General features: G+C 37.8%; 1 protein-coding gene across 3 annotated transcripts; it reads left to right on the forward strand.

Moving 5' to 3' along the window:
* LOC112046185 (transmembrane protein 47) lies at window positions 1-27,092 on the forward strand. Of its 3 annotated transcripts, XM_024082732.2 has the most exons (7): window positions 1-201; window positions 1,250-1,313; window positions 17,932-18,128; window positions 19,222-19,361; window positions 21,325-21,387; window positions 22,000-22,130; window positions 22,761-27,092. In XM_024082732.2, exons 2-7 carry the CDS (start codon window positions 1,263-1,265, stop codon window positions 22,791-22,793), a joined length of 615 nt encoding a protein of 204 aa, XP_023938500.1. In that variant the 5' UTR covers window positions 1-201; window positions 1,250-1,262; the 3' UTR covers window positions 22,794-27,092. The 3 variants fall into 3 exon arrangements, with proteins under 3 accessions (XP_023938500.1, XP_052741211.1, XP_023938499.2); XM_052885251.1 differs by lacking the exons at window positions 1-201; window positions 1,250-1,313 and adding an exon at window positions 4,869-5,995; XM_024082731.2 differs by lacking the exons at window positions 1-201; window positions 1,250-1,313 and adding an exon at window positions 7,374-9,047.
* Window positions 27,093-27,113: the final 21 nt, after the last annotated feature.

Raw genomic sequence — 27,113 nt, forward strand, 5'->3', positions numbered from 1 at the left:
TCTGTCTGTGGTCTTTGTCTTGCGGTCTGCCATGAATTTGCCATGAATAATAATTTTGTGCATATTGTTTATTTGTTTAGTGTTTGGTTCGTATGTATTGATATTTCCTTTCCTGAATAAAGTTTCATTTATTTTGTTCTGACAATCCTTAAAAAGTTATTGTCGTGCGTATTCTTATGTTCAAAACATAAAACATTGTATGTAAGTAAAACTTCCAAGTAAAATTATACACTGTAGTTGCGTTTAAATTTAATTGAACTTGTAAATACCTATATAAATATTGCTAAGCAACAATTAAAACCTGTTAATTTTGCTATTACAAATAAATACTGTATGCTGTTTCATTTCAAAAGTTAGGCATTTTCATGACATTAATTGATAAAATAATAATTTAATAGAAAAATTTATATAAGTAGCATCTACTAAATATGTGTAACAAGTATTTTGTTACATACATAATTTGTCAATGCCATCTGGATCATGAATATTCACCTTGTACATTGTACATACCTTGTTATTGTGAGTCATAGACATGTAACATAATATTCATTTAGTTCTTGACATTAATGCTACATGAATACCATTTGTATTCTACATATATATATATTTGTTTTGTATTCTATATGTGTAATATTATAGCACAGTGGGTATCACTGCTATCTGCATCCATGGTGGTGGGTACTGGAATCAAATTGCAGTCTGGGGATCAAACCTGGGTCCACCAATTCGCAAATCGACTGTGCATACCACTGCGCCACAGAGGTTGTCAAAACCATTGCAAAAAAGGAGAGAGCAATTTTTATACTTTTGGGCGCAATTGGTTGGTTTATCTTTGTGAGATTAATGTCTTGGGTCGCATGTTAGGCCTACATAAAGCATTCTTTAATATATAACTCAAAATACTTTTCTAGCCATTTATGAGATCTATGTGCGACCCTTGTTTGAGTATGCATTTTAAGCTATGTATTGGTCCTAGCACCCACATTGAATCCATGCAATGCAAAGATATTTGTTTTATTTGTTTCCTCTACCTGCAAACTTATCCTGCTAAGCTCAAGTCACTTCTCAGAATGAGAGGTGTTAGGCCAATAGTCCACCACGCTGGCCCAATGCAGATTGGCAGACTTCACACACATAGAGAATTGAGAAATTTCTCTGGTACATGCAGGTTTCGTCATGATGTTTTTCCTTCACTGTTTGAGACACGTGATATTTAATTTATTAAAATTAATATTTGTTTTTATTGTAGGTAAATTATTACAATGGCGTCAACCACCATGATTGAAACAGTCACAATCACACGGCCGCTAAAGGTAAGTAACTATTTTTGCTTCACTAGTGGCACTTGGTGTAGTAGGTGGAGCTAACAATCTCATTTTCCAAAGTCCACACTTTCACCACCTTTTGATAAGTGTCAGATAGCCTTAACATAAATTTTATCTTTTTCCTACTTTGCGTCAAACTACGCCCGCGACTTCGTCCGCATGAAACTCGATGTAAACTTTCAACCCCTATTTCACCCCCTTCTATTAATATTTTCGCATGTTATACAACGTGTCCCAAAATTCAACGATAAGCGGGCGCCAAAAGATTGACCTGCTCATGAGCACTTAAGGAAAAATAATAAAAAAAATATACCTAAATTTTTTTTTTAGTTACAAAATAAATTTTAAAATTCTTTGAAAATTTACACCTTGTATGATATTTTGAACTACCGCAGCTACAATTTCTTAAATATGCTTAAGATTTTTTTTGTATCGGAACCTAAGTAGTACTACTATTCACCACAACTCTTAAAAACACCACAATGCCCGCAGTTTTTACACAAAAAAAAATCAAAATATTTTTTTTCCCTCAAATTTTTAAAGATTTTTACTTTCAGTCTACTTTGACTCATGGTCTTGCAAAAAAAAGTATGAACACCGCTATGGCAAGTTATTTTCAAAGTTGACGCAACTAATCAAGATTTCAAAATAGTATAATACCCTAGGATAACTAGTCACAAAAAAAAATATGCGTACCATTTGTAAACAAGAACCAAATTTCTTAATTGTTCTTGTTGTTAGTAATAAATTTTACTATGTTCCAAAAATGTGTTTGTTATTTTAATTACACAACATTAAAGTAAATGTTCGAATTGTTTTCCACCGGCATTAATACAGGCACGACATCGCCTTAAAAACGACCGTTTTATTTTTCGCGCATATCTTCTAGCATTGATATGTGCCGCAGCCTGAGTGATTTTTTGCCGAAGCTCGTCCAATGTCGTAATCGGTTTTGCGTAGATCCTGTCTTTGAGACAACCCCAATAAAAGAAATCCAGGGGGTTTAGGTCGGGTGATCGGGGTGGCCATAGGATAGGACCAAGTCGCCCGATCCAACGCCCCGGATACTCGTGGTCTAGGTATTGTCTCACAGGACGAGCGTAGTGAGCTGGGCAACCATCATTTTGATACCACATATTTTGAAGGTCGCTTAGGGGGACGTCTTCTAGTAATTCTTGCAAATCATTTTGTAAAAAGTTCAAATAACTGTCCCCATCTAAGTTTCCTTGTAATTCAAAAGGCCCAATCACTTTTCCATTTAAAATGCCCGTCCATAAGTTGACCTTAAATTGATATTGGGATTTGTCTTCTCTCATCAGGTGCGGATTCTCATTGCTCCAGCTGTGTAGGTTGTGAAGATTTAAATAGCCATCTTTCTTGCAGGTTGTTTCATCCGACCATAGTACTTTATCCAAGAACTGAGGATCTTCCCGATGCTTTTGAAGCATCACTCGGCAAAATGCGATCCGCAGTGGATAGTCCCGTGATAGTAACGTTTGTACACGTCTGTAATGATATGGGTGTAGCCGATGACGTTTTAGTATTCGATGTGCTGAACTTTTTGGGATTCCCGTAGCTGCTTCTATGGCACGCACTGAGGTAGTTGAATCAATGTTTATTTCATTGAGAACTTCTTCATCGCATTCCGATCTAGGTCTTCCAGCGTTTCTTCTAGCTGACGGCAAACGACCCTCCGAAAACGCTTGATGCACATTCATAAATACCCGATAATCTGGATATCTTTGAGCGTTTGGGTACCTTTCTCGATACAATCTGCTAGCAGCGTTAGCATTGCACCGACATTCTCCATAAATGAGATGCATGTTAGCGTATTCCATCGGCGTGTATGGTTGCGGCATGATAACGCTAAACAGTCCAAAATACACCAAAAGTCCAATTCACAAAACACAGGCACAGTCCAAAATAATGCCAGGTCAGTTCAGTTTGCAGATCACTTAAGTCCAGTCCAAAATGCAAAGCCAAAAGTCGTTAGTACGAGAGCCACGTCAATTGAATACGGAAAGTTGCGCAGTAAACAAAGGAGCAGAGCGTACTGACTTGCTGGGAACAGGATTTTCTTTACCTGCATCATTGTCATTCAACAAAGAACATCTGTCTATCCCTCTCTAACGTATACTTATCGCTATCTTTCTCTCTCTCTCTCTCTCTTATTTTTAAATGTTATCGTTCGTTCCATTAAAATTCTAGGAAATTGCAACGTATGACTCACATCATTTTGTGCATAAAGTAAAAGTGATTTCTAGGAGCAAAAACATTTTAGAAATTTAGTTCTTGTTTACAAATGGTACGCATATTTTTTTTTTGCGACTAGTTATCCTAGGGTATTATACTATTTTGAAATCTTGATTAGTTGCGTCAACTTTGAAAATAACTTGCCATAGCGGTGTTCATACTTTTTTTTGCAAGACCATGAGTCAAAGTAGACTGAAAGTAAAAATCTTTAAAAATTTGAGGGAAAAAAAATATTTTGATATTTTTTTGTGTAAAAACTGCGGGCATTGTGGTGTTTTTAAGAGTTGTGGTGAATAGTAGTACTACTTAGGTTCCGATACAAAAAAAATCTTAAGCATATTTAAGAAATTGTAGCTGCGGTAGTTCAAAATATCATACAAGGTGTAAATTTTCAAAGAATTTTAAAATTTATTTTGTAACTAAAAAAAAAATTTAGGTATATTTTTTTTATTATTTTTCCTTAAGTGCTCATGAGCAGGTCAATCTTTTGGCGCCCGCTTATCGTTGAATTTTGGGACACGTTGTATACATAATAAATAGTCCACTAATCATTTCACAAAAATATTACCTACTCAAAATGTGAATGATTTATATTAAAAATAACTTTAACCCCTTTTTAACCCTTTAGGGGTAGAATTTTGGAAAAATCTTGAATCACATTATTTTTAGTATTTTTCTGGTAACTTGGAAAATGAAGGACTTTTCATACAAACTTTCAACCCCTATTCACCCCTTGCTCATTTTATTTTCGCGACAAAAAGTATTCACGACCTTTTTAGTATCAAAGTCTCAACTTGTGCCAAGTTTTATTTGAATTCATTCAGTAGTTTCAGCGTGATGCTTGGTCAACAAAAAACACGGATAGACATACATACAAGAAATATTAAAAAAACAATTTGGCTTCAGTATCAATTATACAATGCCCTCCAATAAAAATTTTCGATGAGGTTCGAAGAGGCCTTCTTTCTTCTTTCCTGACACATTAATGCACTAAGCCAGTATAAATCTAGTAGTAGCCATAAACATGTATTATTTTTTTAATTTCTCAGAAATGTTCAAAAAATATCTTTGATATTTCAATTCGAGATTTTATGATTTATTATTTTAGAAGATCTGCCGACTAAACTACTACTGTGTAAACTGAAAAAGTGTCAGCAAAGCAGAAACCCATAAACAAAGGGTATTAAGGAAGGCATATTGCATCGACACCTGTTTATAGATTTTCTATTTTCAGTAGACGCTTTGATGTAGTAAGGTTCAGGTAAACGCATTTGTGTGCAAACTAAATGAACGTCAAGAGGTTATGTGACATCGACAGCCGTTTACCAATATACAATTGCTTAGCCACTACTGACAGACATGATAATTTATAAACATGTTTGTTTCACTGATCCTGCTTCGATTTCACACACGAACGCGCCTGGCTGTGCAGACTTACAGCAAGACTCCACAACATCGAAATCGTCTTCCGAAAATAGTGTCTATATCTCAATCTATACCAAATAGAAAGACTTGTTAGGTATTAACATAATATTTTTATAAAATTTATGCTAAATTAAACTGTAAACAAAGACCTTTCAATACAGTCTTTAATCCATTTAAAAAGCATGTGCTTGTATAGCGCGCCATTTATCCGCGAATACCGACAAGTGCAAAAAGCCTCGTATTGGATTAGCCCACATGCTTTTGCACTGTTAGTGGTCACTGGTATCGTGATGCCAACGCACGGGAACTTAGCGGCTAGCTCTTTGTGGCAGCCTGCGGAATTGGCCAGGCGAATGTTGGGAGAGCGGCCCTCTCCTGTGCCGCCCACCAGAGAACTGTGGCCTCCTCAAGAGCCGCGCTTGAGTATTAGCACATTACAACTCGCATATCAACGAGATTATCGCCAAGAAGACTTCTCGCCCAGACGCACACTGACACTTCCATCTCAACCGTACTTCTCCACGACCCTGCCGATAGATTGCGACGAGCAACTTCAATTCCGCAGCGTGAGCACCAATACTGATCCTCCGCCGACAGTGTTGAGCCGCATAAGGCGTTTCCTAAAAAGAGATGATGGATTTTCATCATTTTCAATGCCCAGCCAAACAATCACCAATACGGAAACTCAAGTCGAACAAAACGCCAAAAACCCAGCGCGGCGTGCATTTGCGAATATAAAGAAGACCCTATCCGGTGCTAAGTATCGTGTTGCACCGAATTCGGAAAATATGGAGAGCCCAAAGATAGTTTACAATGCTTCCAAACCAGGCGATCGAATGATTACGACTTTTGGAGTCAAAAAGTCGAGGAAATGGTTCAGTTTCCCCTCTAGATCTGAATGTTCGCGAAAACTGCGAGCGTTGCAGAATATTTGCGGTCAACCGTCTCAGGAACCCGGTCCACCGCTTCGACCACCCTTACAGATAACTCAGGTGTGAATATGCGGCTGTGATAATGATTTAGTTATAGTTGTTATTGTTAATTTTCCCAGTTGGTATAACGCACGCAATGCTATGTAAATATTAAATAATGTGCTTATTACGGCTTCTGTACATTTGATTGTTGTGCTGTGATCGAATTTTAAGTAGAGTTTTGGCTAATAAACGTGTCTCTGTCATGTGCGTTTTGTTGGTGCGGGAGGGCGGCAGGGGCAGGGCGGGCGGGCGGCAGTCTCGCGTCAGGCGCCGCGCCGCCCGGTCCGCCGCCCAAACACTGAGGTCCGCCCTCCTACCGTATCCACATTGCCCATATTCCCTATAAACACAACCGATTTTACCCCGTATCTAAGTTTAAACATATCTCAATGTATTGTGGAATTCCACGCAAATTCCGAGCTAAACATTAGAGGTGATCCTTATATTAACGACGAAGTCGGCGCGACTGAATGCGCAAAAGTCGCTAGCTAACCCAAATTTCGGGGAAATAAGATGTTATTTTTTGTCTATGAACACAAATTAAATTGTTTTACATAATTGAATTTCACCTCATCGAATGCATTTTTCGCAAAATTAAAGCCTAGGTTATTATAATTTGTGACGGAAGTTGGAATTCACATACGTCATAGTTTGGCCTAATTTTATTGTACTAATTATCATGGCACGGATTTTTTCATTTGGATGAATCAGAGAGAAAGTAAAGCTATGCTACCTACATAAGTATGTATAATGTATGTATGTAATATTCCTATACAGAATGACGTTGTAGAAAACGGAATTAGGATTATTATTGTTTCTAGACATGTTTGTTTTTTTAACCATTAGCCATTTCCTTAGTCTTCAATGAGAAAGATAAATATTTGGTCAGTTTTGGCAGCTTCCCATATTTTTCTCGTATCTTATTAGTATTGTAACTTCTGCTCTCACTTCAGTTCTAGAATGCAATACAGCTTGTTGAAACTTAAATAGTTTGTTTGAGCTTGCTTTATTTACCTTTTCTATTATTGGATTGGATTTACGTTCGTTGTTTTCCTTTCCTATAAACCAAACATCGATTATTTTGTTTATTATTCGTGTTCTAAGTTGTTTTTTTTTCTTTTGTAATTTTGATTTATTTTGCTCAATTTTTAGTATTAAATTAATTTAGAACAACAGTTACGTATTTTATTTTCTTAATAATTAATTAGATGTTATATGTATTAGTCATCTTCTATATATATTTTTAGTGACATCCTTTGTCGCTCGCAGTGGGGAGAAAAAGTATAGCTATTAACTAGCCTATACTATATAAATATGACCTAAGGTTGAGTAAGTTGAGTTCCTGGAGGACGTATTTTGGTTTGCCATAAGCGTACCCACCAATATAGGCTCATACTTGGTTGAGGTACTCAAGCATGAAAGGTTGCCTTAGGTTTACCTAAAAAGTAGAATAAAAGAGTAAATCCCAAAATCTTTTCGTCTCCCCATCGTTCATTTATTGTTGGCTGTTTATTATAGAACGCGAGCCTGTGATGGACCATTATTAAGGCGTACTTTTTACTATACCCTGCCAGTGCCACTATCTTTACTCTGACCCTGCACAGTTATACGCATTGCTATCTCTTACTTTAGACCGCTCGCTGACCCATTTTCAAGAGTAATGCTAACTGCAACTGCAGCGTATTTGCTATGATTTTTAAAATTTTTATTTTTACTTCACGTGCCCTGCATGTGTTTTGGTTATTACTTTTTTATAGTAAAGATATAGGTATATTAGACTTTATTCATTCTTCATTCACTTTCATTTCCATAACGTAAAATTAGGATTTTTTTTCAGTATTCTTTGTAAAGAATGTAATACAAGCACGTCAACCGCATCGTACGGATCGCATCGACAGGATTTCATCTACCGTAAAATTAAAAATCCATATGATGCGATGAGTCCGATACGTACGATGCGGATCAGTGGACGCACGCCGCAGGGCGTGTAATGGCAAGCGTCCACTGATCCGAGTTTTACACTGAACTGAGTTTTACACTGTTTATAGGTGACGACTTACTATCTGTAAGCCTCAAATGTGGACCACGACATATCCCGAGACAAGAGAAAGACAAATGTCGGCCAGCGGCGGAATTGAAAATATCGCTTGTAGTATTATCGTTGCGTTGGGACGAAAGTGACAGCGAAATTTTAACTCCCCCGCGATTGTTCGACAATATGTCTTTTTGTCTTCACGATATATGTCGTTGACGCATGCTAGGCCTACAGTGGCCTAACATGCAACCAAACGTGAAGATAAATAGACAAAAGTCAACCATTTATAGCGCTACCGGAAATATCGCTATCTTTGTCATTGTGTTGGGGCGAAAGAGATGGGACTGAGACTACTCCGCCGCCATTGGTCGTAATATCTCTTCATGAGATATGTCGTTGCGCGCATGTTAGTACTACAGCGGCGTTAACATGCGACATTTGAGATAATGTCGTGAAGAGTAATAGACAAAATTCAACCAATGGCAGCGCTACTGGAAATATCGCTCTCTTTTATTGCGTTCCGATGGGACTGAGACTATTCCGCCGCCATTGGTCGAAATTTTGTCTATATCTCTTCACGAGATAATTTCGATGGTCGCATGTTAGCACTACAGGTGAGCCATCAATTTGGTCCGTCTATACACACATATTGTACCGTATCACCGACTATACATATGTAGTGGGTTTTAAATCATAACGTGGTTAAAAGTGCTTGTGTGTATGCGCCGCACTCGTGTCGCGGGGTGTGCGGTTAGCTCGTGAAGCGTGCGTGTGTACTGTCGTGTGGCGTGCGGTCAGCTCGCGTGTCGTGCGGCGTGCGGACAGTGCGAAGCGCGCGTGAGTCGTGCGGCGTGCGGCTAGTGCGAGCGGCGCGCGCGTCGTGCGTCGGGTGGGTAGAGCGCGCGCATGCAGGGGCGCGCGGGAGCCGGCCCGGGTGGGCTCCGCACGCACCCGCGCGCCCTGCCGCCCGTCCTGCCCCCGCCGCCGCAGTTTGCTACTGAACAAGACGAAATGCCTGCCAGCCAAATTGCACAGGTTAAATCCATACTTACATCTTCAAAGTCAAAGGCTAAACTTTAAATGATATGAAATGAATTTTATTGCTTAAATCTCAGCCCCCCTAGCCAAGTGGCTTGTCGATTCTCTTTCTACGATCGCTAACGCTTCGAAAACTAGAAAAATGTATGGGAATGACAGATCTTGATCACGTGACCTGTCGATAGCAAATGTAATTCCTATACATTTCTCTAGTTTTCGAAGCGTTAGCGATCGTAAAAACAGAATCGACGTGCCACTTGGCTAGGGAGAAACAGAAAATGCTAAAAGCTAACGCTTTAAAATAAGTCAGGTTAGTGCTGAGGACCCTGAATTAAGTTTGAAAAATGTCAGGTTCCTCGCTCTTCCTGCTCAGGATAAAACTAGTATTTTATAAAAAAAAAACATTTCTACTAATTATTTTTTTTTTAATTAAAAAACAAATTACAGTTTAGACTTTGGCTTAATTGAAGACTTTCATTTCATTTGTTCACTTTGAATCATCTTTACACATGTTATGTTATTGGTTTTTTACATTATTATAGTAAAAAAGTTATGGTGGTAAGTTAAGTAGCAAAGTTAAGTTACGAAGGTTCCAAACACGCCTTGGTCCTAGAAGAGCCCTCAACAAACTCAGGGTTCAGCCACGGTTTCTTCACAAAACGATTCACAATTACAATTATAGATATTCAATTTTATTAACCGACTTCAAAAAGGAGGAGGTTCTCAATTCGGTCGGTATTTTTTTTTTTTTTTTTTTTTTTTTATGTATGTACACCGATTACTCAAAGACGCCTCGACCGATTTCAAAAATTCTTTTTTTGTTTGAAACGGTATAGTCCCCATTTGGTCCCATTGCCATCATGACAAGATCTGATGATGGAATCCTGGAGAAATTGAGGGGAACTTTCGAAAATTATATGGGTGTCTAGTGTGTTTGTAAACTTTTCCATTTAGTACCTTTAAGAAATACAAAATTATGAAGGTTTAAAATCGATCTGATGATGGAGCCATAAAACAGACGAGGGAACTCCTTGGCGATTTACAGCAGTTACCTTGTGTTTGGGCTTGATTAATTTGTATTAATGAGAACTTTCCACATAGACAGGTTGTGACTCTCATTTAGGGGTTTGGTGATGAAGACCAAGGACAATTAAGGGAACTCCTTAACAGTTTACAGTAACTACCTTGTGTTTGGCCTTGATTAATTCGTATTGCTGAGAACTTTCTACCTAGATGAGTTGTGTCTGTTATTAGCGGTCTGATGATGAAGACCAAGGTCAATGAAGGGAACCCCTTGACGGATTACGGTAGCTACCTTGTGCTTGGGCTTGATTAATTTGTATTGCTGAGAATTTTGTACCAAGATGGGTTGTGACTGTCATTAGGGGTCTGATGTATTCGTTTGAGATGAAATTTTACACTAAAAATTGAAAAATAATAAAAATTTTAATAAAAAAATACAATCGACTTCAAAACCTAAAAACGTACCCACTAAACTAAAAAGTGAAAAATAACATATGTTCTACCTGCTGATCAGTATGAAGTCGGTGCTTAGCCGGTGTTGTCTTAATTTAAGCCATTTCTGACAGGACCACATGAAACAACACTGTCTGCAAAATCTAAATCTATAAGATATGCTCACATGGCTTGAATTAATACATCACCGGCTTAGCACCGCCTTCATACTAAACTAAAAAGTGAAAAATAACATATGTTCTACCTGCTGATCAGCAGGTAGAACATATGTTATTTTTCACTTTTTAGTTTAGTGGGTACGTTTTTAGGTTTTGAAGTCGATTGTATTTTTTTATTAAAATTTTTATAATGATGATAATAGGTTTGGTTGTAGTGGTAGGGTAAACCACAAACGCGTTTGGTTTGTCCGCAAACCAGAAACGCATAATTTCAAAAGTTCTTTCACATCTGGGAAAATAAATTATTATCAGCAAGTAACATAATATATTATATTAATTTATCCCCGTATTCCCACGGAAACGGAACTATGCTTGTTTTTTTTTTTTGAAAATAATATTTGCCACATTTTTTATAATATGACCAATATTCCTATTCCCCTCCAACTAGTCGGGATAGACTGTGATAGGAGTGGGTACGACAATAGACTAACGGGGTGAGGATTGAACCACCACCCTCGGTGATGAGTCCGACCGCTCTTACCGTTGAGCTATTGAGGCTTGAAATTATATGTATTTATAGGTATTTGTACATGTACAGATGTAAGCAGATACCTACTGTCATAACGAGGGCGAATCTACGCGTTTCTAAGCATGGGTTGCTTAGAAACGAGTAGATACACCCACTTTCTTAATAGATACTCGTACTTTTCTTAAAGTCAATATTATCGGCAGGTGGACCACCCACGTCCTTGTCGCCAGTGACGCAAACGATGTGTATATATTTTGTTTAATTAATAGACGCTTGTTTGTTATTTTATCTGTTAGTCTTTAATGGTAGCGCGCTATTCTATTAAACCGAAGTGCGTATGGCCTATGTATAATTTGAGAAACACTAATCCGCTTTGCAGCCTTTGGTATGGCTGAAGCTAATCAACAGATTAGAACGAAACTTTAGAACGCATAAATACGAGTAGTTCGCTGACTTAAAGTCGGAACGCTAATCTTTAAGCAAAGAAGCGCATAAGTTTACCAAGGTATTTTAATCTATATCTTTAAGGTCTACGCATTATATTTGAGAAACACTAATTCGCTTTTGCAGTCTTTCATAGGACTGAAGCAAATCAACAGACCAGACCAGACCAAAACGAATTTAGAATTTGTAAATTGTCCCCTGAATTAAACCGTTCGATAAAATGATGAAATTGTTCGAATGCTGGAGATAATCTTTAACAAAAATTCCTCTCATTTAGGATTAAATGTAACGTTTGCTATGCAATCTATTACAAGTTTAGCAAGAGCTTCAAAGACTGAGTCACTGTTCAATTATTCATTTACAATCACGACCCAATCAAACGAATCAGCAAGAAAATGAATTCACAGTGCTGAATTGTGGGAAAATATTGTTTCCTCAAATCATATACATATACTCACTGTGTAAGATCTACGCCGCGCAAATTACGCAGGTATTTCTGAATAAGTAAGGTGAATTTATTATCGTAGACAGTTATAATGTCCCACGTATAGTTACTTTAACGTTCAAAAAGCCCAACAGCCAAAGGCTTTATGTTGATAAGATGTTTTACTGATACGAAAATGTCTAGACTTGGCGCGTCTAGACTTATAGCTGTATACAATCAGAGTGGAAAAGATTTATTTTGGCTTTGAACCATTTTGGAGTCCAACGAAGCGTAAACTGCAGATTGAGAACGTAAGAATGTGAGCAACGTTCATACTGTTCCGTCGTGAATAGTATACGTGCCCGTACAAAAGTTTCAAGTTTATTTCCAGTAACTGACTGATAAATATATCTTCGATGCGTGCCGTCGTGCTATTCCATCGCTCGCCCCTCGTTTCGTTTTTCTTTACAATGTGGTTTAACGCATCTTGACGACTAATAAATTAAGCACGCTATGTATTTAACTTACTTAATTAGCTGGCTAATTTAGGTACAATCATATACATCATCCATATCGTTGTTTGTGTGTATTTATTTATGTCTATTTACCAATGTGTAATATCGACTATCTACTAATTAGTATGAGCTTTCTTGTGCAGAGTTGTCATTCCTTATTTCTTTCAACGTTTTGAAATCCCAATAAAATATTTCTTCTAGTAACGGTCTGCACCTTACTGTTCCAAGTTTGCTTTGCAGTATGTTCCAGATCTGGTTCCCCTTTAGATGTTATTGTTCTTAATTTATCGATATACTAGTTCAAAGTTTTGTTTATTCTTAAACATTGATAAATAACAAATCCTCTATAATTTCCATCGGTATAAATAGTATTTAGTAGTCATCACTAAATTCTCAAGCGGGGTGTTGTTTAGTAGATTATTTTATAAAAAAGTATATTCCGGCGATAATATTAAAATGCAAAAATAAGGAGCTCAGAATCTTGAGAGTGGGTACTCCAAAGCTTAAGGAGTCGTAGTTATATTCAGGGATTTTTTGAGTGCGTGCTCATGTTTAACAATGTGCCTATTAAAATTCCGAGAACGCGGCGGACTCATGCATTAATTATTATTATCGGTAATAATAAAATAGCCAACGACATCCTTACAGTATTACATAAAACCAAGAAATATTTGAATAGTTGAAAAACAAACTAATGAAAGAACACGCACTAAGAACTACAAAGTCTCATTTGAAATTGTTTTACACAAACCATGCTTACTTTGAGACTAGATAGAGCGATATGTGTATCACTACACACATCGCTATAATTATGATATTAATGATTTAATATTCATCATTATTAAATAATCAATATACAATTTATTACATATTCATAGTAATGTCACATAATACACAATCATCATTATCAACCCATATTCGGCTCACTGCTGAACTCGAGTCTCCTCTCAGTCAGCCTTAGTCATAAGTCTTAAGACATTTTCTCTTGCTTAGTTGTGATCCGAGAAAATGATTATTATTCTTAATAGACAATAGTCTGGTTAAAAATCGAAGTATATAATGTAACCAATTTAATATTGGGAGTAGTTAGTATAAAAATTTCAAACAAAAGCTTTGTGCATTCAGCCGAACCTAGAAAGCCGTCGCGTGTAAAAGTAGTGATAAACTGACAAAGTACGAAAACATTCAAGCGAAGAATTTCTCTTAGAGAGCATGAAAATTCTTTCAATTGGAAGTAGACATTTAGGACTAGAAATCAGACTGTCAAGGTCCATAAACGGAAAAAAACTCGCTCAAATAGTATTCGTTTTAATCGATGTGGACCATCAGTTATCGGTTGAAGATCTGGGTACTTACCGAGTGTAGAAAAATATTCATTATAAGGGTATAACTACATTTAAATCTTCATCTGTGTTCTATTATTATCTGTTTGGTTTTATCCTTTATAAAAATTTTATCCAAGTACAATACCAATTATAAAGCTATTATTATTAATCTTAAGTCTGTAAAATTGTTTTTGGATTATTGCTAAAAAATAATATTCATACTAAAAATATCTTCTTTCACATGTCATCATTATGAAACAAAACCTTGTGTTCGATGCTGCTCATGTAGCTTCAATCTTTCTTAATATCTGAAAATCCATTGAGATCATATTTCGCAAGATGAGAATAGACGAAAATTATATCTATAGCTATTTAAAATAAGAATCCAATGTTTAACTTGGTCCTTAGAGTTTGTGTCTATTTGTTCATGTTGTCTTTATGGAAAGGTATATAGAACAAAATGTGTCATCCAATAAAATATTCGGTATCGAAAGGTCAATCGCCTGCACGTGTACCGAAAGATGAAACCGAGACCCCTCAAGTGATCTCGTTATACAATTTAATGAATGAAATCCCTCTCAACACCGTGAGCTTCCGGCACACGGACAATAAAATGTTTAATTCAAATTTCAATCGTAAACGAATGATTCAAAAGCCTCGTTTTAAAAACAAAGACCTTGACGGTGAGTGCTTTCGTAACCTTGTTGAGAATCCAGTATTAATTTTTACTGCTCTTTGACATTCACTTTTTCTTTTTGAATACGAAATTTTTCAAGTCTATACAACCTCCGACGTATTTGGGACGGAACGCGCAATTAAAATAGCATTACGTAGGAGTTTATCAATACTTATATATTTGGACCATTTTATTAAACTTGTAGGTTCTCAACTCAAATTATAAGCACGAACAAACCTCAGCCTCGTTCATCAGGAACATTTGGGGTGAGTTAAAGCGTGACACAGTAACAGCATATACTTGTGGGTTTAATCATTTTATTAATTCTTATTATGATCCTTCATCATCATTATCATTATCAATCGATGGATGTCTATTTGCTGGACATTTTGAAATTGTCCTTTAAAAAAACAAAAATTGTGTGATTTATTTTATCTACGCTCAACACAAAACAGATTTTTGTTGTTTGCGTCAATACAGAAATTGTTCTTGAAATCTAAGAGTATGTTTACGTCTGGAGTGCTCGAGATGTCTCGCTACCAAATATCGCCAACAGCTGATGGAGGTTGGGTCCGGGCGCGCCTTGGGCGCGATCGATTCTCACCCCACACACCCCGCCTCTCCTCGAGACACCCATGTCTCTCACTTTCACGTTTTCCTTACCCTCGCTTTTGTATACTGTAGGGATGTCAACCTTTGGACTTTCTTCGGATAGTCCTAAATTGGCTCCTTATCTGGAGCATTCGCGTGTAATATAACAATTCATGATTTGATTTGGGCATCACGGTACATTATATCGAAGACGAGCGTTCGCCTTAAATGTATCCCATTTTTGAGTATATTGAGCATTTTTTTTTTATCACACTGGAATGTTATTTTCAATAATTTTAATTAACGGTTCTCTTCACTCACTGATACTCTAAATTGAAATGTTATGTACAAGTATTAGTAACGAATGTACCCGCTGTATCATTTGCAAGTCCGTAGGTAGTTCTGTCTTTACTGGTTCAGTGTGTTCAAGTTGTGGAGTATTTTTAACTTCATATTTAAAATATTGTGACGTTACGCGGCAACCTGTTAATTGGACGAGATTCTTGGTTTTCTATCAATTATTAAAAATAAATTACTCGTAATGTCAAAAATCAAAATCAAAAATCATTTATTTCAAGTAGGCTCAGTTTACAAGCACTTTTGACACGTCAGTTGACTATTTGTAAAGATTCTACCACCGGTTCGGAAGGCAGGTTCTGCTGAGAAGATACCGGCAAGAAACTCAACAGTTGCTCTTTTGAAAAAGTCATACAGTATTATAATTTACAATTGATAACAATTACAATTTCTTATAGTTTTATTTCCTGTGTGAAGGTGGAAGCTGATCCAATGGCCTCCAAGCGCTTTTATCTTTAAGGAACTCATCAATGTTGTAGTAACCTCGACTAAGTAAATGTTTTTTAACACATTGCTTAAAGCTATGCATTGGCAGGTCCATCACAGTCTTGGGGATCTTGTTATAGAAGAGTACACCCAAACCTACAAAAGATTTTTTTACTCTTTGGAGACGATATGCAGAAATAACTAACTTATGCCCGTGTCTAGTAAGACGTGGGTTTAAATCTCCTTTTCGTTTGTACAAATTAATATTTTGTCTTACATAGACTATACTGTTATATATATATTGACAGGCTACTGTTAGTATACCTATTTCTTTAAACTTTTGACGAAGGGACTCGCGTGATTTTAATTTATATATTGCTCGAATTGCTCTTTTTTGAAGTACAAATATAGATTGTATATCGGCAGCCTTGCCCCACAATAAAATACCGTCCCGATTTGATCTCTAGTCTGATGGACCTCCTGTCTCTGCGTACAATCCGTTATAATTTCTAGCACTACTTTTACTTATTACGAGCGAGGCGCAAGCTTGATGGATGGCGAACTAGGAAACTCGCGATGTAGAAAACGCTTTGTCTTACGAGCTCTTTGTTGTGGAACTTTTTGTATTATGTATCGGTTAATCATCCTTAACTGTGCTAAAAAGTTTTCTCATGATCGGTTTAATTCTGACTTTAGCGATAATACAGTCAATAGAAACATTGTTTGTATTTTTAAACATGCGGACTTTTAAAATAGTCTTGTGGTATTGAATTTTTATGACGATATTGGGTTCATTAGGTTATCTTATTGGCCTCTTTTCTGGTTAAGTTATGTTATCGGTATACCATGTTTGCTATTTTAGGTACTATTGGATATTCATTCTTATTTCCGTTAATTTTATAATATCGCTATCTACTTAAGTGAAATTAGGTAAATTACTTAGTCAGATATAAAAATCATAACTGTGAATGGTCCAATAGTTCAAAACACTATCGATTTTACCGTCGCGTCGAATAAACCGATGTTTTATTGAACATCTATGTCTTCTTGAAAGGAATTCAGTCCAGTGAATCTCGTAAAGAGGCTCGTATCAAGGAAAATCCATATAATTATTATCAATACTTCAGCGGTTGTGTTTTATCCGCCGCATGCTTTATTCCAAAGAAATTTTCTTGTTCTGTTCCGTACCTTATGCTATAAATTACACGACGCAAGCCACTCTTGCATTTACCTATGCGTTTGAGATTCAAATTAAAGCCAATTTCAAAGTCACGTGCCCTATTCGTGAATATTTTTTTTTTTTTATATTCTTTACAAGTTAGCCTTTGACTACAATCTCACCTGATGGTAAGTGATAATGCAGTCTAAGATGGAAGCGGGCTAACTTGTTAGGAGGAGGATGAAAATCCACACCCCTTTCGGTTTCTACACGGCATCGTGCCGGAACGCTAAATCGCTTGGCGGTACGTCTTTACCGGTAGGGTGGTAACTAGCCACGGCCGAAGCCTCCCACCAGACAGACCTGGACAAATTAAGAAAATCTCAATCTGCCCAGCCGGGGATCGAACCCAGGACCTCCGTTCTGTAAATTCACCGCGCAAACCACTGCGCCACGGAGGCCGTCAAAACTTATACTTGACTTATACAAAATATATACTTGACTTGTTAATATGGATATAGGCGTGGATGCATTAGAATGGAATTAATGTACGTTTAGATAGTAATATGAAGCAGGATAAAAAGGATAAAACAGTGGGCTTAGATAGGTTGTCTAGACAGCTGCCTCATTGGTCCAGTGATTAGCGTGTGTAACTTCGGATCCCTAGATCCTAGGTAGGGCTATGAAATGAAGGACTTTTCTTTCCGCCAAGAAATCCTCTCTCATAAAAACAGGCAGGCCTGTCAACAGGCGGATAATAGTGATTTTGTCAGAAAGTAACACGATCGGCTGTTCCTCCAGGTGATCGCGCTGATATGCGGGCTGCTGGTGGTGATCCTCATGGTGCTGGGGCTGGCGTCGGCCGACTGGCTGATGGCGGCGGGCTGGCGGCAGGGCCTGTTCATGCACTGCATCGATCCGGAGGCGCCCACGCCGCTGCCCTTCGACATCACCGCGCAGCCGGGCTGCTACGCTGCGAGGCCTGCACCGTATATCAAGTTAGTATAGATCCTCATGGTGGCAGGGCCTGTTCATGCAGTGCATCGACCTGGAGGCGCCTGCCCTGCGGGCACTACGCTGCGAGGTCCGCACCGTATATCAAGTAAGTATAGATCCTCATGGTGCTGGCGTCGGCCGACTGGTTGCTGGCGGCGGGTTGGCGGCAGGGCCTATACGTATCTAATCAAGCAATCAGTGTTAGCAGGTTTTAAAGGAAATATCTGTAAAAGAATCCCTAGAAGTGATTTATAAATCAAAGGATCAATCAAAAGGGATCTACGAGTATAATCTGCAATCTGGCAATATCAGTCGCCTATTAAAGAAATTGGATTAGGTTTAATGGCGACTGTCTACTAATCCAATTAGGAGTAAAAAGTTTTGAGCTTTAATTCTTTCAAATAATTTTCATTGCATGGGATGAAAACTGATCACTGGGATGTGAAATTGTCATTTGAATCAATAAATACTTAATAAATAATTTGCATGCCAAATTGGCAAGATACCATCTATATCTACCGACCACCTGCATATATAATGCATGTATCTGCAAATAAATAAATTGATTGATTGATTGATGTTGTAATACAATGCCTCAGACATGACAGCAAAGTTAATGATATAAGCATGACCGATAATAATTATCACGTTATCCTAATTCCACTGAACAGAGTGATCATGATCATTATATCAGCCGATGGACGTCCACTGCAGGAGCAGAGTGATGGTAAGCTTTATTTATTATCTTTCCTTTGACTAAGAAGCTGATAGCTGTGATAGCCTAGTGGATATAACCTCTGCATCCGATTCCGGAGGGTGCAGGTTTAAATCAGGTCCGGGGCATGCACCTCCAACTTTTTAGTTATGTGCATTAAAAAAAAAAATTTCACGTGTCTCAAACAGTGAAGGAAAAACATCGTGAGGAAACCTGCATACCAGAGAATTTTCTTAATTCTCTGCGTGTGTGAAGTCTGGCAATCCGCATTGGGCCAGCGTGGTGTACTATTTGACCTAAGCTCTCTTATTTTGAGAGGAGTCTCGAGCTCAGCAGTGAGCCAAATATGGGTTGATAGTTAAGGAGCCGATGGTTCGCAGGGCGGCGGCGGGGCTGTGCGTGGCGACGCTGGCGGCGGACGTGTGCGGCGCGCTGCTGACGGGGCTGGGGCTGCGCTCCGCCGACCACCGCACCAAGTTCCGCTACTACCGGTTCGCGGTGCTCGCCATGTCGATTGCGTGTACGTATCTATTGTAACTTTAGGGTTAGGTATACTCATCGGCGTGCCGCGTGCATAATGTGTTTAAATAGGGTATGCACTCAGACCAATTATAGAAGGACCTGTATCGCACTCATAGTCACAAACAATATTGTCTGTCATATTCTGAAGAAAACGAGCTTAGATTTGGTATATATCTTCTACTAAACTAGAAGTTTTTACCTGTTTTTTACACAATTAAATTACACAAAAAGGTATTTCTACGGAGCTCTTTAACCGACGAACACGATTACAACTATTTAACATCGATTCTATAGAGACAGTTTTTATAATCGCATTAGATCGTTGATCATATACTTTGACAGAAAAGTAACGTTTAGCGAGGCAGGTCAGGACCTGTATCGTACTCATAGTCACAAACAATATTGTCTGTCATATTCTGAAGAAAACGAGCTTAGATTTGGTATATATCTTCTACTAAACTAGAAGTTTTTGCCCGTTTTTTACACAATTAAATTACACAAAAAGGTATTTCTACGGAGCTCTTTAACCGACGAACACGATTACAACTATTTAACATCGATTCTATAGAGACAGTTTTTATAATCGCATTAGATCGTTGATCATATACTTTGACAGAAAAGTAACGTTTAGCGAGGCAGGTCCTATACAATAATTTGTCTGAGGGTATGCACTATAAGTAAAAATAGGAAAATTCCTTGTCGAGCGCCTTAAATCGCCAGTCGTTCCCGCTCGACGGCTTCCATTTAGTAACTCCTACTGTTCAAGGAAACAAGTCACGCCACCTACCGTATACACGAGCCAACACAAGATCGAGCGACGTCATATCCTTTTCGAACTACTATTTCTTACAATATAATAATGGCCTTCTCGATGGTTTAAATCGATCGATATAGTTTGAGGTTTTATATTGAGTAGATTACGAAATGGGAGTAGAAAAAAAATTTAATAAAAAAATTCAACCGACTTCCAACTCAAACTTAAACTAAAAAGCAAAAAATAACATCTTACCTATGTGCTACCTTCTGATCAGTTTGAAGGCGGTGTTGTGTAATAATCATCCTGACATAAAAAAAATGGGACCACCCTGGAATCAAACCCTTCAAAACAAAAAAAGAATTTTTAAAATCGGTTTATAAATGACGGAATTATCGCTGGACATACATAAAAACATACAACAGCCGAACGTAGAACCTCCTCCTTTTTGGAAGTCGGTTAAAAATCCAATGAACATCATAATCACTTCTCCAGTTCTATCTAACCCTGTGCACTCATATGTCGTATGTTCATGGTGTCGGGTTTCCGTCCAGTGGTGAGTGCAGACAGTTTACCACGCGGCCGTGACGCTGCTCAACAACTGTGACTGTGCTAACTGCTAATGTCAATGTTGACTACAACGGCACACTGTGCTACGGTTTAGGTTGACCTGGTGTCTATTACGTTATGGTTTGACTTTGCCCGCTTTCATTCATCGTTTTATGTTTCCTAATATGTACTCTTAAGTACTTTACATAAATGAAAACTCAATTAATATCATGGGCAATTCTCTGGTTCTGTCGACAAGCGATGTAACACTAAGCTCTCATAGATATTATAGATATTTGCGTAGATGCTATAGGTACCTACGTACAAAATGGAAATGAAGGATATAAGTAATTGAGTGGATATAGCCCCGCGGTTTTGCCAACATGGTTTCCGTTCCCATGAGGATACGGAAATAAAATAGCTTATGACAATCTCAAATAACTTGGCATTCTAGTGGTAAAACAATTTTCACTAAATATACTTCTTTATAATATTATTATAAAGTTAGTATTCTAACAAAACAATATCGCCAGCGTTCTCTAGTTATTTTAATAATAATGTGATATAGTAGAGATATACAGAATTAAGTTTTTGAATAAAATGAAATTGAATTAAAAGTTAAATTATCATAATTATTATTGTTTTTTTTTTGTTTCAGTGATGTGCATCCTCATAGCGCTAGTGATATATCCGGTCTGTTTCGCCGCTGAATTGAATCTGGGTATGTTTGTAAACGTCACAATACAATTTCTAAGTCTTTGTCGACTGTAGTGCTTATTTCTATCGCCAAGTATTGCTGTGTTAATTTTTACTTTTTATTCTTGTAAATCAGACATGGTTTTTCGTGATCCCTTGTTGTTATCCTTATTGTTATCCTAACGAGGCAGTTAAATTAAGGGTAAAGGATAACGGACTAATAGAATAGAATAAAATTCCAGTTTATGGCGAACTGCACCGAGCTTGTTAATAGATGTAAAGTTTTTTATATCAAATTTAATTATGTCAATAAATGAATTGACTAAAAATGCAAGATTCGATTGAATGTGTGCATGTAACACGTTTGCGTGCGTGCATGCATGTGTGTGTATGCGTGCGTGCGTGCGTAAGTGCGTGCGTGAGTGCGTGTGGGCGTGCGTGCTTGCGTGCGTGCGTGCGTGCGTGCTTGCGTGCGTGCGTGCGTGCGTGCTTGCGTGCGTGCGTGCGTGCTTGCGTGCGTGCGTGCTTGCGTGCGTGCGTGCTTGCGTGCGTGCGTGCGTGTGTGCGTGCGTGCGCTAGTGTGTATCTCCGATTGTCTATATTGGGTAGGCTTTATAATATTGCGTGTGTGTGACAGGCAACAGGTCGGTGTGGGAGTTCGGCTGGGCGTACGGCGTGGGCTGGGGCGCCGCCATCTTCCTGTTCGGCGCTGTGATCCTGCTGCTCTGCGACAAGGAGAGCGAGGAGCTCTACTACAAGGAGCGGAAAGTGAGTTCAATATTTATTTATTTATACACTTTATTTGTACACAAAACAATGAAAAACAAACAAATAAGAAATAGGTAGGGTACAAAAAGACGGCTTTTGTTTCTTTCAGGCAATTCACACATAAAAATACAACTAAAATAGATATTATAATACATATCAACTCGCAGTAGTTATAAACTAAAGAGTTGGTTTAATGAGTCAACTAATTCGATTTCAACGGCTTTTTAATATATTGTCTTGTGATTTGGAATGTCGAATGTTGGTTTTATTATATTTAATGATTTAATAATATAGGCTAATAAGCAGTGAAAATTAAGATCCTACCTTTGATTAAGACCACAATATCCATATTAAAAAAACGGTTAAGTGCGTGTCGGGCCACGCTCAGTGTAGGGTTCCGTAGATTAAGTTAGCCGGTAGAGACTGGGGACACTTGACTCTAATAAAAATCCGCTCTTAAAAGCTTAATATTTTACAAACGGACCCCTAAATCGAAAAATATTGGTAGAAGGCCCCTCATATTTTTTAAAGACCAACCATCCAACGATATCCCAGCACCTTGGGACCCCATCGTCCATCGGCTACCAACCTTAATACTTTTTTTTAAATAACACTTGTGTTAAATCGCAGGTGGTGAGCGGGGAGGCAGGCGGGCGACCCTAGGGTCGCGGGCGCCTGCCCGACCTCGTGCCGTGAGCGCGCTAGCTGCCACGAGACACGCACACACACACACAGCGCACACACACTCAGCCACACACACACACAGCCACCGACACACACACACCGAGTACTTTACGTGTGATTATGTAACCAATTGATGATTATTTGTGTTTTTGTTTTTTTAGTTCGTTCATTTGTTACGTAAGATGTCTTACAGCTACACTCGATTAAGTTTACCGTCAAGTCTACAGCAAGGTTAGGGATGTCAAAGTGAAAATTATGTCGATATATGGTTTTATGGCTACGGTATCGATATTTTTTATTCAATTCAATATCACATCCCTAAGCGCGCTCCAGACTTGATAACACTTTAGATCGTGAGTAGCGTTAAAGGGAGAAGCAGTTGCGTGGTTTCAATAAAATAAATTACGCAACGAAGTACGCCTGATCATTGATCAAAAGAAAATAATTTTCTACATTTTAATAAGAAAAATGTAGTGAAAATATGTTTGAATTGAGCTTCTCAGACAGTTTGAAGAGGCGTTTTAAGTAACAGATGAAAGGACTATTTATCTATACTTTGAATATTGATATTGAGAATATACTCGTAAGGCTTTCAAAGTACAGCTTTACGCTGGAGGAATGATATTCTCACTATGGAATGAATAATATTTCAAAGACGAAACTTATTTTTGTAATGGTATTTCTATGATCGGATGGTGCATTTGGTAATTTTTGATAGAATTAGTTTGTATTTTATCGGTGTTTGAAACTAAAGAATTATCGCTTAGTCTATATGCTTGCAATGTCGATGAGCAAAAAAGTTGCCAAATGCGCTGTGGGGATAAAATCGATGTTACGTTTAATTCCTGGATAGTACAATTGTTTTGTGATAAAATTTATTTATTTTTTTACAAAATGTAGGTATGTGTATTTGTTTGAAAATCGGTGGTGTGGTTCGGAGCGAAAGTTACTCGTAAATGTATAGCGACAGCCTCACGCGTTCAAGTTTACCTTAGAGATGTGAAAGTGTAACAAATATCGATATTTTACTTTCACATCCTTAAACGCACTTGACGATACACTTGACCGTGTGTGGCCGTCGTAAGGCAATAGAATATCGTGTGTCGAGTTTAGCTTGTAAGCTTTTGGTAAGGCTTTCAGTGTGGACGGGTCTGTCGGACCCCACGGTGTGTTACCATTCCGCTCGGATAGTCGACTCGCGTCAAATACGAATGTTTCGTAATGCTCGCTATGATCAATTTTGTTCGTGTATACTTTCATTTACACCTTGTTTTTTTTTTCTCTTTAATTTATAATCCTTTATACTGGGATTGTTTTTTTTGTCATCAATTTATTACGACTTTGTTTTCAGTCGATTTGTTTTGTGACCATTTGGGCTTCTATTTTTTTTTCTTTATTATTTTAGTTTTCATTTATTGTTGTGAATCAATCGATTATTGAAATTATCTGGAATCTCAACCACTCGAATGTAAAGACTGGGTGTCAAAATTGATGTTTATAGGATTGTGTAAATTATTGATTGAGAATCGCCTCTCGGCCATATTTTGTTAACTTTTTAGTTTTAAGTATAATTTTATTATACCTTCTCACCGTGTGCGATATTCTGAATGTATAACACGTACATCTAGCGATCACAGATATCTGAAGATAGCATGTGCTAATTAGAATGAGTTCTGAGTTCTGCATTTTGTGTTCTCTGTAATGTATGTGTAACTTCATGATCGTCTGCTTTATGCACGTTGATTTAAAGTTACAAACGTTGCGCAGAACGCAGAACGCCTGAACGATTTCGTTCTGCGCATGTCCATAATGGTAGGCGTCCACAGATCCGCATCGTACGTATCGGACGCATCGCATCAAACGGATTGTGGTATTCTCTGTATGGAAAGTCATATAAGTGCATCCACTGATCCGCATCGTACGGATTGCACGAATATACCTTAAAATTAAAAATCCGTTTAATGCGTTAAAAATACGTATGATGCGGATCTGTGGTTGCCTGTCTTAAGGCGGAAATATATTTGTCTGATGTGTCGTGTCGCACGCATCAGAACAGAATCGTCGTGTATGGCAACGTTTACACTTATGTGACATGTCGCGATGGCTTCTGTGTCGCATACAAAATGTATGATACCGATTCAGTTCTAATGCGTTACGACACGACACGTCGGACAAATATAATTCCGCCTTTGATGAAAGTGTTCGGAATGTCGTGCCGGCGGGAGTCGTCGCGTCGTGTCGTGTGGCGGCGCCGGGCGGTACATTCACGCTTCACGCGCTCGCGTACCTCGAATGTAATCCGTTCCAAAGAGCGTCGCTTTTATTTATTCGCTTCCTAAGTTATTCGTCCTAGTGGTTTTGTAAATATGTTTAGTGGAGTAGTGATCGGTCGATGTGTATTATCCTTGTGTGGTGTGACGTGGCGAGGCACGAGGCGCGCAGCGAGGCGCGAGGCGCGCGGCGAGGCGCGAGGCGGGCGGGCGAGGCCTGCCTCACTCACCTGCGGTTTTGTACGGACTCTAGTGTTACTGCACAATTAGTGATAACGTGTGAATGGACTGCGGGCTATGACTCTACTGAGATATTTAATGGAATTAATTATTGTATCTAATTTTACGATGTTACCCTCTAACCTCTGTTTCAATTGACACCTAAGTAAAAGTAAACGAACAACTATAATATATATTCATTGCGTTTGGCTGGTGGGAGGCTTCGGCCGTGGCTAGTTACCACCCCCCGGCAAAAACGTACTTTCAAGCGATTTAGCGCTCCGCAGTACGATGTCGTGTAGAGACCAAAACAGGGTGTGAATTTTCATCCTCCGAACAAGTTTGCCCGCTTCCATATTCGATCGCATCGCCACTTACCGTCAGGTGAGATTGTATTCAAGAGCTAATATGTAAAAAAAAACCATAGCGATCGACTAGCGCAAATAATACTTACGTAGCAAGGGAAGCTACACCTTTTCACATGAAATCGATTGAACCGAGCCAATTGAAATACGTTAATGAGGCTTCGCAGGCTATTGCAGTACAGTGAACTTGTTGCATTGAATAGTTTCCGATCGGAGCGCTCTTTCAGAACATGCCTTTGTTGATATAATTATGCAAAACCTTTGAAAACTTTGAATCGGTTCAGGTATTAACGTTTCTTGATACTAGTAGTCAACATAATTTGTGGGAATTAGAAGAAAATGGTTTAAAAATATAAGTAAAACGAAAAGTTTTTCTTAAAACTTGTTAGATTGATGCCGGTTCAAAAAAGTTGTTTAAATCTTTAAACCTTAGAAATATTCAATTTCATTTTAATGAATGAATATCAAAATATGAAACCTGAAAAACTAACTGATATAATAATGTACGTATTAATGTAATTGATTATTGTTGAATATTCAAAAGAATAATGTTAATAGTTATTGGTTTACCTTTTAAAGTTTCAATTGAAGCACATTTTATTGGGTTACGTTTTACACGTATATTTTTTCGTATTTTTAGTCGTAACTAAAGTATACATTATCTCGGTTAGGGTGTTATTACACCTATGCGACCAATATTTAGTTATGATTAACTTTAATCGTCGACTTGTAGTGTCTAGAGATGTGACGAAAATGTATTGAAAATGCAAATACAGAATACGTAACTTGTTTTACTTCATCAATACTTAGTATTGGTAAAATATACTCAGAGGCACAATTATCCGCCCACTTTAATTTACGCGAGTACATTCAAGTGGGCGGATAATTGTGCCTCTGAGTATATATCGAACAAAGAAAAACCCTGTGACTAAAGTCAAATCATTAATCGATCGCAAAATGACGATGTCGTATCGATCTGTTCGATCAATTTCAGTTCGTTTTGGTGTAATAACACAAAACACAATGATCGTTTTTGGGATAAATCTTAGTCGATATTCCATATAGGTCGTTTTGATGTTATATGCAATAACACCTTTATACAACAACATAATATTTAAATCATTTGATTTGATGATACTCTTTTGGAATTGAAAATTGTTTTACAATTTCAATATTTTCTTAACACATATTCGTGATAATTTATACACCTATGGATCTGTAATTAATTCGTGATTAATGATTGATATATTGGATATAAAAAAATGAATAATAATAAGGCGATTTATAGATATGTTTAGAATAATTAAGTGTTCAATGGATTTAGTTGTGACGTCGTTTCTCAAACTTTTAGGAGGCCCGCGACCTCATAGATGTTGCATTTAGATATTAGGATGGTATAAAAATATTAAGCGTATAAAAATGGTTTGATACTTAATATCGTATCA

This window comes from Bicyclus anynana, chromosome 14, assembly GCF_947172395.1.
Source record: "Bicyclus anynana chromosome 14, ilBicAnyn1.1, whole genome shotgun sequence".
Lineage (NCBI taxonomy): Eukaryota > Metazoa > Arthropoda > Insecta > Lepidoptera > Nymphalidae > Bicyclus > Bicyclus anynana.

Excerpts from the sequence above, each read along its gene's own strand:
- LOC112046185 (XM_052885251.1), top strand. The coding sequence starts at position 5,186 with ATGTGCTTGTATAGCGCGCCATTTATCCGCGAATACCGACAAGTGCAA. Across the intron at positions 18,129-19,221 it reads AGGCCTGCACCGTATATCAA|GGCGGCGGCGGGGCTGTGCG; the intron begins GTTAGTATAGAT and ends GATGGTTCGCAG. Across the intron at positions 22,131-22,760 it reads TCTACTACAAGGAGCGGAAA|GTGGTGAGCGGGGAGGCAGG; the intron begins GTGAGTTCAATA and ends GTTAAATCGCAG.